Source organism: Puntigrus tetrazona, chromosome 5, assembly GCF_018831695.1.
Source record: "Puntigrus tetrazona isolate hp1 chromosome 5, ASM1883169v1, whole genome shotgun sequence".
Taxonomy (NCBI): domain Eukaryota; kingdom Metazoa; phylum Chordata; class Actinopteri; order Cypriniformes; family Cyprinidae; genus Puntigrus; species Puntigrus tetrazona.
In genome coordinates, this window is record NC_056703.1 from 24110749 (window position 1) to 24121469 (window position 10721).

Genomic DNA, 10721 nt, shown 5'->3' on the forward strand with positions numbered 1-10721 from the left:
GAGCAATAGCGATGATTACCAAACCTTATTCGAAACGCCGCAATAAAAGCATCACAGAAATTTTGCAGCGCAATATTTTTTTTCCCGAGTCAGTTCTTAGAATTGATATAAACCGTATTAAAACTATCCATCCATACACCTGCTTTGCGACGCTTGGTTTCTGTCGCATCTGTGGAATTCTTCTGAATATGTGTGGGGTGAAGACGGGCGACGTGATTTGAGTCATCATGTAATAAGTCCTCGTATGTGTAAGCATTTATCTCTTACACATAATCTGAGGCAAAACTTCGTTCGGTATAAAAAGAGGTGTCTTTTATCGATTTGCAAAGTGTTGGTGTTTGAAGATGGACGGCAGAAAGCTTTTCGGTATGCTTTATTTCCCTTGCGTTTATTCTACCGTTGTCATTATTTCTCTCGTCTTTCTCATCATTTTTCTTTTTTATTTTCCACAGAGCTGTTGCTTGTAATTCTCACGTTACACTTCGTCAGGTCGAACCAAGAACTGATACAAGAACAAAAGAGAGAGTGCCTTAGGACTATTCAGAGTGATTCCCGTAATTTAATATACCCTCACGTGGAGGTACGTCTTCATGCTTACATGTTTAATATTTTTTGCATTCTTGTTTACTGACCTGGTTAAAATATATATATATTTTTTTCCCCATGCCAGAAATATGCATCTTGTGCAAACTATACCAGTAGCATAAACTATATAACAGTAAGTTTTATGTTTTTTGTTTTGTTTTTAATCAAATAATATATTATATTATCATAACAAATCATAATACTGCACTTACCTTTTGTTTTTCCAGTTGCAAAGAAAATCACATTTTGGATGCATCTTTAAATGGACTTTAACGGGAAACTGTTTGGTGTTCCAGGACATACAGCAGATGATACGAGAAAGCAGTGTAAGAACAAATGTGTCGCGTTACAATATTTGATATTAACATTCAGAATAAAACGACAGGTATATTTATGTATTTTAACAGTGATTACATGCATGCAATTTTCTTTTTAGAATAAGTGTGTCTATAAACCTCCCCAACAACATCCTAGGAGCTGCTATAGGAAATCCTTCATGGTATGCTGGTGTGGATTTCTTTTAAAGGATTTAATGAATTAAATAAGTTTGAAGCTGTTACTCTAATCTCAGAAAGTCTTAAGATGATCGCTGGCAGTGCTCTGGAATACGCCGTATGTGACGAACAGTTTGGAAATGAATGAATGTATTAATTGATGGTTGTACAATGTACACGGCACGAATGTTTTATTTTCAGATATTTGTTAAATAATTAAATATTTAAAATATTTTGCCTTTGAGTACATTTTTGTGTGTTTTTTTTTTTTATTAACAGTTTCTCTCACTCTGTGTGTGTGTGTCGTGTTACAAAGTTTAGCAACAAACAAAAAAAAAAGGTGTTGATATTTAAATAAATTCAATGGGATGATTAATGTTGTAACCTCGGTAAAGCACCTATAAGCTGGTTTGTCAACCGGCTAAAACCCGAGAATAAGTTACTAGGAACCCATTGTATGGTGTTTCCACACGAACCGTCTTTAGTGTAACACTGTTTGACAACAGCCGCCGGTGATACAGAAATGTGGAGGAAACTGTGTTAGACATTTATCAGGAATCTGTTTACAGTCAGTGAAATTTAAGATTCCACGGGTGAAAATAGGCGAGCAGCATGTCTGCGGGAAAGAAAGGAAGCGTGATCTTCTCTGGATTCCGCGCGCTGGGACTTTACTCGAATCATCTGGCGCACGTGCTTCGCTTCCATAAGAAACACAGAGAGTCCTATGTGCTCACTGCAGTCGGACAGGGCTTCCACACCTATAACGTAAGTGCAGAGTAAACGAACGGAGAACAGCACTGAAAACCACGGTGAATAACTTAAAAAGCAGTAGCGGACCGTGTGTGTGTGTGTGTGTTGTAAGTGCTGTGGCGATACCGTCGTACAATGATGTATGCTGTGGTGTGGAGACTGTATGGTGGTGGTCAAGAATACCACGGTAACTTAGCTCCATGTAAATGTTCACCATAGGACATCCCGACGACCAGAAACCTGATGTAGTTTTAATGTGCCCGGGAGCACCATAAACACGCTTATCAACAAAATTATATGATAAAACGTGTGATAACATCACTGTAGCACATGTAGCCACGGTATTGCCAAAGTAATTTTCGGTAGTAAAGAACACAAACCGGTTATATTTATGTTTTCAAAGTGAAACGTTCATTTCATTAGACTTCATTTTATTTAATTGGAATTACTATGGTATATATAGTATATTAAAGTGATCAGTCTACCAAAGCAGACTAAGCCCTATAGTAAGTACTTGTTATATTACTCTGGAGCAGGACCCCTTTGAAAGATGGGAGGGGGAAGTGATGCAGCAATTAAAGGCATAGTTCAAACAAAAATTGAAATTTCCACGCTCACCAACATGTCTTTCTAAACCCACAAGTCCTCCGCTCATCTTTGGAAAACAAATGAAGATATTATTGATAAAAATCAAAGAGCTTGGCAAAAATCACTGCCGTTATTACTGTCGTTGTAATCGTTTTTTTGTGTAAAAATCTGTATCTGGATGCGGTATCTATCTATCTTTCTCTCTATCTCTCTCTTTCTTTGACCCTGCATAGACAGAAAGGTTACTGCCGTGATGCTGGTAAGAATAGCTGAATAAAGTGGTTTGTTTTGGCTCACTATAAAATGATTGAACTGCTGAAGACTGTGTTTCTGGCCCGTGACCCTGTTAGTAACCTTGCTGTCTATGCGGGGTCAGAACTCTCTCGGAGTGTTAAAATTAGTGCTTAGTATTAATATATAAAATGCATAAAATGAACCCATCTTTTTTTTCTGGCAGGTGAAGAAACTTGGAATCGTTGCAGTCAGTAAGTAGGATTACATGCGTTTAAGTTACGATGCACTTTCTTCAAATGTATGATCAAGCAGTTAGAGTTTTCTTATTTGATTAAAGCAGTTGTAATAACCACTCATACAGGTAATGCCCTCCCAGAAGACATTTCAGCCCTGGCAGCAGATAGTATGCTCGTCTATGCCGCGTACGGGAAACTTATCTCTGCTTTTGCAAAAAACCGAGAGGTAAAGTGTCCACAGTTAGACACACGCTGTGCTCTTAAAGGTGCATAACACTAAAGAGACTTCGATTAAATGAGAATTAACGAGACGTAATGTGCGTTTTTGTTTCTTTCACCCAGGTTGTTCACACGTACACGGGCCATCAAGCTGATGTGCATTTACTGTTGCCTTTCGGAGATCATCTGGTTTCTGTCGACAAGGGCAACGTTGTCATTATTTGGGATGTGGAGTCTGAAGGTTGTTGTTTTTCTAGGTTTGCATGCATTTCTCGCTGCAGAATCGAGGTTATCTTCAGGTGTATGTGATACGTTCTGTCAATCTCGCTGCAGACACATACCTGCAGATTTCGTATGACAAAGCTTCATTCGAAGTCTCCGCTCTGATGCATCCCAGCACCTACCTGAACAAAATCCTGTTTGGAAGCAGTCAGGGGAGCCTTCAGTTATGGAACATCAAATCAAAGTACGTATTCTGAAAGTACTGCGACTTCCGTAACATCTAAAGCGTGTGTGTATACAGTTAAATCACGGAGCAATGCTAAGATCTGAGGAGTTAAACTCACCAAAACATGCTGTAAAATGTGTATTAAATTCAACATTTTAAAGTAATTTTTTTTAAATTCAAAAATTCACATTTTGTTCAATTTTTTTTTTTTTACTTTTCAGCCAAATTTCATTACTGTTGTGTTGCTGGAGTTTTTATTTAATTTTATTTTTTTTATGTTTTCAATAGTATAACAAGAATAGCACAACCTATATTTAAAAAAATGCTTTTTAAATGTTATTAAAATTAAAACATTTATTTAAAAATGTAATATAGTTTTTTATTTTAATAAAAGCAAGTCTGACTTATTTCTTATTTTGTCACATAATAGTAATAATTATGTTAAGAAAGTATTTTCCTTATCAATCCTTGACATTGTCAGATATAATTTATATTTTGGTGGGCGAAAAATGAACATTTGTTGACAGACCTTTTGAGATTTAACCTCTGTTAGTTATGCAGTGTTCATGTTATTAGATCATCAAAAATTGAAATTCTGCTTTTCTTACTCCAGCAAACTCCTTTTTACATTTCCTGGATGGGCATCAGCTGTTACTGTTCTTCAGCAGGTTGGTCGCATTACTTTATTTTAATTCAGCTTTTTTCTTAAAAGGTTACTCCATCCCAAAATGAAAATGTTGTCATTAATAAAATTTGCACAGAGCTATCAAAGATGCTAAGGTTCTCTCCAAGGTGTTGCATTCCATTTCCAAGCATGTCATTGCTGCTGAAAATATTAAGACTAGTTGGTGAATGACCCAGCAAGCATCGTTACTTTAATGGATCGGCGCTAACTAATGTGTAATATGTTATGTCAAAACGATTTCCTTTAGACTCCAGCTATAGATGTAGTGGGTGTGGGTTTAGCATCTGGCCAGATCATCATTCACAACATCAAGTTCGATGAAACGCTGATGAAGTTCCGTCAAGACTGGGGTCCGGTCACGGCTTTATCCTTCAGGACAGGTAAGATTATCACCTAGGCTTCACAGGAACGCTCCGAATGCTCGGCGACCAAAATAGTTCAGCCGAAGAGGCAGAATATATTATGAAGAAAAATTACGTGAGGTGATTGAATGGCGCCATTGCGGCTAACATTTCGACAGTGTAAAGACATTTAAACGTGTCAGAAAGACTCTACAATCATTACAAGCAAGAGACGGTTTAGCACTGTCTCCGATGGGAAGAGGAAGGGTGATGCACAAAACTACAAATGATTAGTAAATAAACCCCAGAGCGTTATGTTTTTTAATGCACGGATAGCGTATCCCAGCCTCGCTGCAGAAACCCTGCTTGTTTACCAGAGGTCAAAGCCCAGATCTGCACTAAAAAAAACCTAAAACCAGTCAGCTGCTCAGTAACATTTTCATGCATTTTTAAAAAATAAAATAATACAATAATACAATAACAATATTACAGTAATAATGATCATAATAATTACACTCATACATAGTGTTCCTATTGGAATCTGTAATAGTTTCTAATGGCTGCATTTATTTGTACAATAAAAGAATACATCACTGATTCAAGAAGGGGGTCGCAAAAAACTTGTTAATTTATGTAAATATTGATTTGTGGGCATAGTTATTGTATTTGAGAAATGTTTAGTCTTAACTAAATGTTTTTTTTTTTATTGTTGTTTTTTTTTTTTTGAAAATCTAGACAAAACAGTAAAAAGCACATTTTGAAATATTTATGCAATTGTGAAAAATGCGAACTGTGTTCAGTAATCGTCCCTCTGTATATCCCTAGTGTATAGCACTGTATCGCTCGGTAGATTCATGCGCATCTCGTCAGTAAAGCCGTTCTCCGTTAGCTGTTTTCAAACGAGGCAGCAGTTAATACACGGATCACTGATAAGCTACCCGACATTGCGTTCAGGTTCGCGGGGGATTCATGTGATAACACGATGTGGCGTAGCTTGTCAGTGATCTGTGGCACTGTGTATGGAGATTTCCCTCTAATCAAAGAACCGGCTTTACTGACGAGAAGTGCGCAAATATACCATGCCATATATTGCCAGGCCTGTACTCTACTTTTTGTCTCATTTTATTGCCCTTCATCCTTGTCCTTGGACAGATGGACATCCAATAATGGCATCTGGCAGTCCTCTCGGACACATAGGACTGTGGGATTTAGAGGAGAAGAAACTAGTCAGTCAGATGCGGGATGTTCACACAACGGCCATCGCTGGCCTCACGTTTCTTCAAAGTGAACCCCTTCTGATCACTAACGGAGCAGACAATTCCATACGGGTTTGTACTGTTTATCACAATATTCTTTTATTCAATTATTAGGTAAGGACATGCTTTCCACTTGTTAGACCTTAAGAATGAATGTAAATATAATTAGTTTCTTCACAACTAAGAAACGTTTTAATGTAGGAACCCATGAAATCAGTTCTTTTGGGTGTATTTCATTGTCTAATAAAATGAATTAATACAACTTTAACAATGTAATTTCAATTGAAAACCACCAATTTACAACAAAAACGATTTTTATGTTCATTTATTTATTTTTGGCAAATAAGATGCTGCTCAACAGAACTAAGTTCATGATTCAATAACTTTGTTGTACGCTATTGCTTGAAAATATCATTTTTATTGCTTTTGGAATTATATTTTATTATAAAACAGTTCCTATTTTTGTTTGTGCATCGAGCAAAACCGTATCATCCATGTACAAAGAAACATGCAGAATATGGACTTATCATCATCTAGCACCGAAACGTTTATTTCTGCTGTGTGATAGACTGTTACATTATTCCATGCCGAGTAAAAATATCCAGCGCTTATCGTTTTTTACATAAATTGAATCGTGATCTCAATATGTCGTAAAACGATCTCCCAGGCATAAATTGAATTCCAGTGTGTGTGTTATGGCGGTTAACAATGGCTTGTGTGATTTAGGTGTGGATTTTTGATGTTGCTGGAGGGAACGGACGTCTGCTAAGACAGCGATCTGGTCACAGCGCCCCACCAACAAAGATTCTACACAATGACCAGAGCGGCTTTAACATTCTCAGCGCAGGTACTGTCAAAGTCGGTTAGGAAGGCTGAGGATTGTTGTAAAAAAACATTGTTGGAGATACAAGTATTCAAGCATAATGAATGCGTTTTCCTCTAATAGGTCAAGATGGTACTTTGCAGTCTTTTTCAACAGTTCATGAAAAATTCAACAAGAGTTTGGGCCATGGTAATACATCTAAATTACTGGCATGTTCTTGTTGGTGCATGTAAAGCCTTAATAATCAGTAGCACTAAACACATATTTGCCACGCTTGATATTGTCCCCAATCACAAGGACAAATACCTGAGACAGAAAGAAACCTAACATTTGTTTCTGTTAAATAAGCTGCCATCTGGCACTATGTTCGCCACAAGTGGGCAGATTGCAACCTAAAACCTCCTACATGCTTAACGCTAATTCTTCCACTATAAATGTATGTTTATTGGATATCTGTGCATTTAATCGCGGCCTAATACTGTCCTATAATAATACAGGTGAAAAAAAGTGTCCCACCCACTTTTTAAAACAACGTTAAACCACTGGATAAAATGTTTAGAATTTGGTCGAATTTTATTTTTTGGAAGTGGAAAAGTTTATTACATTTTTAGACAAAATCTAAATCTGCATATGTTTTTTTATACATCGGGGCGTATTACAGAAAGATCCTAACTTTTAAAATCTTATCTGTTCAGTTAGGACCACGATTAGGACAAAAGCTATTACAGAACGGCATTTCCTAGGTGCATTATCCTATCTCAACTACGGAAGTTGTATTACAGAAACCTCTCAACTTGACCAAAAAAATCCTCAAACACGTCTTAACTTTAGGACAACCCAACAGCTGAGTTTGTTCATATTATTAGTAACGGCTATCCTTGCTTTGCTTCTAAACGATTTTTAAATTTTTTTTTAAAACCCATTTAGCTCCAGATTTCCATAATTGAATCTAGCATTGCTATATCTGTCGCTGAAACAAACAACACTGAGAAAGCATATAAATAGTTTTTCAGTAGTGTAACATTGCACATGCTTTTATTTATGCATTTTCGCATAATTGAGATAATTTACCTTGTGTAAATTTTATATTATATTAGTCTTCAATTGTCATTTTTGCCAACAGGCACACTCAACAAAAAAAGAGCTAAAAAGAAAGGTGTGCTGCATGACACTGCAAAACTTCCAGCCATCACAACCTTTGCCTCAGGTGAGATCTACATTTAATAATCTCTGTCTGTCTCTGTCACACTCTCTCTCTTCCTAAAAATATTGAATTTCATGAAAAACGTCTACATTTGTGTTCTGAAAATTAACAGAAGTGTTACGTGTTTTGAATGACATGAGGTTATTTTAAACTCTGAGCTTGACAGCGTTACGATGACCTTATAAATGAAAACACTGAAATCTGTCCGATGCTGTTGTTTTGTGTAGAAACTGCTCGTCAGAGTGACTGGGATGGCATTATTGCATGCCACCGTGGTTTCCTTGTGACTACGACATGGAACTACCAGAAAGGTTCGATTGGTGCCCACAAGCTGGAACCCGAACGCTTCAACAAGAACCGGAGCCTCACTGTCCATGCAACTGTAAGTTTGTAGATAACGGGTGCGTGATCATTCGGCCTTGGATTTGCAATCATCTTTTCCATGTCGCCCAGGCTGTTGATATCACGTCCTGCGGGAGTTTTGCAGTGATCGCACTGTCTTCAGGACACATCGATGTGTATAACATGCAGTCTGGTATTCATCGAGGGCATTACGGAAAGGACCAGGGTGAGTCGACATGCTGAACATCAGGGTCAAATACACACTGTTTTAATTTTGATTGGTTTCAGTGGCCTTTTTGTGTTTGTGCAGCGCACGCAGGGCCTGTCCGTGGGGTCTCGGTGGATGCCCTAAAACAGGTGACCGTTAGCGTTGGAGCAGATAGTCTTCTGAAAATCTGGAGGTTCAAATCCAAGGAGCTATTACATAAACACAGCCTGCCAGCTTCCCCGGCCTCATCATTGCTTCACAGAGACAGGTATTAGAGACAATCGTGTGTCGGATTTTTCAACTTGATATTTTTTTCTCTATTTTGTCACCAATGGAGTTTTGGTTCCTTGCAGCCCGTTCAGTGGATTATCGTCAATTTGATTGCACAGATACTATTTAAACTGATCTAAGCTGGACAATGCTTTTTTTATAGAATTTTAGTTCATTTTAACTTGATTTTTACATGCAAAACACATACTCTACCTGACTACAATAGGTGTATGAGAAGGAAAATAACTTTCCAGTGTTTTAATGATGTCGGTTTCTGCTCGATCTCTGCAAACAGCGGGATGCTCGCCATCTCTCTGGATGATTTTACCGTTCACATTCTGGATATGGAGACTAGGAGAATTGTCCGCAGATTCTCTGGGCATCGTGGGCAGATAAACGACATGGTGAGTTTAAGGGACAGACTCGATTCAAGGCTTTGACGTGTTTAAAATGAAGTTCCAATGAATTGCAAACTCGACTTGACTTGCATTCTTCTGCGTAACACAAAAGCATGCGATTCAGAATTATCACGCTCGCAGGATGTTCAACGAATGCGCAATATTGCACAATGATCGACATGTCCTGATTACCACTGCGTTTTATAACGTGGCCAAAATATATTTTTCCTTATTGTGAAAATGAAGTATAAGTTGTGTATGATAAGTGTTTGTGAAATGAGCTTTATGCTTTTTGTCCAGACATTTAGTCCAGATGGACGTTGGCTGATTACAGCATCTATGGACTGCTCCATCAGAACATGGGATCTTCCATCTGGCAGGTATAAACAGATCGGAGCGTAAACCAAGGCTGCTCAACTGGGATGTCACAGATGATTAATGGAAGAAATCGCTTTGCTGCCTGATGCATTCTCTGTTCCATATTATAAAACGACATTAGCAGGGATAGGAGTCTAAGTATCTCAGTCAGATTTTAAAACATTTTTTTATCTTATTGTGATCAATAAAGTATTTTTTATTACAATACTGTATACAGTATTTGTTAGAAAATGCATGTTTTTTTTAATCATTTGAAACCTTGACACAATTAATGCAATGTGTCGATGCAGCAGGTCCATAAGCCTATGCTATGTTTTATTTTAAGTTTTCTCAGTTTCACTTTAGATAGATTTGTTTGGACTGTTGTTTACAATGAATGCCACTATCATTTTTTATGGTGCCATTTTTTTTGTATGCTTTTCATTTTCCATCGTTAACTTGTTTTTTCATGTTAACTTGTCACTAAAATCAAGCAAAAGATCCCTCTATTGATTTTTTTTTTTTTTTTTTTGTTAATTTGGACATTATGACCCTGAAAGAATGAAGTAACTGTAGAAGCCAGGCATGAACCTAAAACTCTCGTCGTGTCCGTCTTTCAACATATATGTCACAGGTAATGCTTAGAGTGTTAAGTGAGATTGCATCATTGTTCTAGTACTGCCCACAAAGTAGCCCTTTGAAGGAGGGAAAGACCAGGCCGGTCCAGTGACACCTTTTCCACTTTCTATATTATTTACTGGTTAGATATTTGTGATGACCTTTTCTGTAACTCAGTCACTGATCATTTTCAAAGTAACCAGTAAAACCAAATTCAGAGATAATTATTATCTTTCACAGATGTGGCCGTAGTGACATTTAGCAAGTCGGATGCGTTTTTGTTTTTCTAACGGGGATTCCTCTAGCCGATGAAGTCCCCTCTGGCCCAATTTAGTGATTGATTCTCATACTCTTCCACACTCTCTTGCTGTCTTTTCGTAGCTTGGTCGACTGTTTCCTGGTAGATGCGGCAGCCGTCAGTCTCAGTATGTCCCCTACAGGGAACTTCCTGGCCTCGTCGCACGTTGATGGTCTAGGTATTTATTTATGGTAAGAGATTTCCTTGCAGATACTGTGTCTTGTCAGTTCTTGTTTTTACTTTTCAATTAGTTATTTCACACACTTGAGATGAAGATTAGAAGAGCAGAATTTTGGAAAGCAAATAGCTCAATTGTCTTACTCATCATAACTTAACCCAGGTATTGTGGGTTGAGTTCTTGAGGTCG

At 37.6% G+C, this 10721-nt stretch overlaps 1 protein-coding gene across 1 annotated transcript in view; it reads left to right on the top strand.

Moving 5' to 3' along the window:
- Positions 1 to 1554: 1554 nt before the first annotated feature.
- Positions 1555 to 10721, top strand: part of wdr36 (WD repeat domain 36) — a 13803-nt gene continuing 4636 nt past the window's right edge. The window contains exons 1-17 of the mRNA XM_043239333.1: positions 1555 to 1844; positions 2875 to 2902; positions 3013 to 3113; positions 3230 to 3347; positions 3440 to 3572; positions 4168 to 4222; positions 4487 to 4619; positions 5733 to 5908; positions 6563 to 6683; positions 6783 to 6848; positions 7783 to 7866; positions 8091 to 8245; positions 8317 to 8431; positions 8516 to 8681; positions 8979 to 9087; positions 9382 to 9461; positions 10438 to 10545. Of these exons, the coding sequence (XP_043095268.1) occupies positions 1692 to 1844; positions 2875 to 2902; positions 3013 to 3113; positions 3230 to 3347; positions 3440 to 3572; positions 4168 to 4222; positions 4487 to 4619; positions 5733 to 5908; positions 6563 to 6683; positions 6783 to 6848; positions 7783 to 7866; positions 8091 to 8245; positions 8317 to 8431; positions 8516 to 8681; positions 8979 to 9087; positions 9382 to 9461; positions 10438 to 10545 (1901 nt within the window). The 5' untranslated portion in view covers positions 1555 to 1691. The remainder of the gene's footprint in view (positions 1845 to 2874; positions 2903 to 3012; positions 3114 to 3229; positions 3348 to 3439; positions 3573 to 4167; positions 4223 to 4486; positions 4620 to 5732; positions 5909 to 6562; positions 6684 to 6782; positions 6849 to 7782; positions 7867 to 8090; positions 8246 to 8316; positions 8432 to 8515; positions 8682 to 8978; positions 9088 to 9381; positions 9462 to 10437; positions 10546 to 10721) is intronic.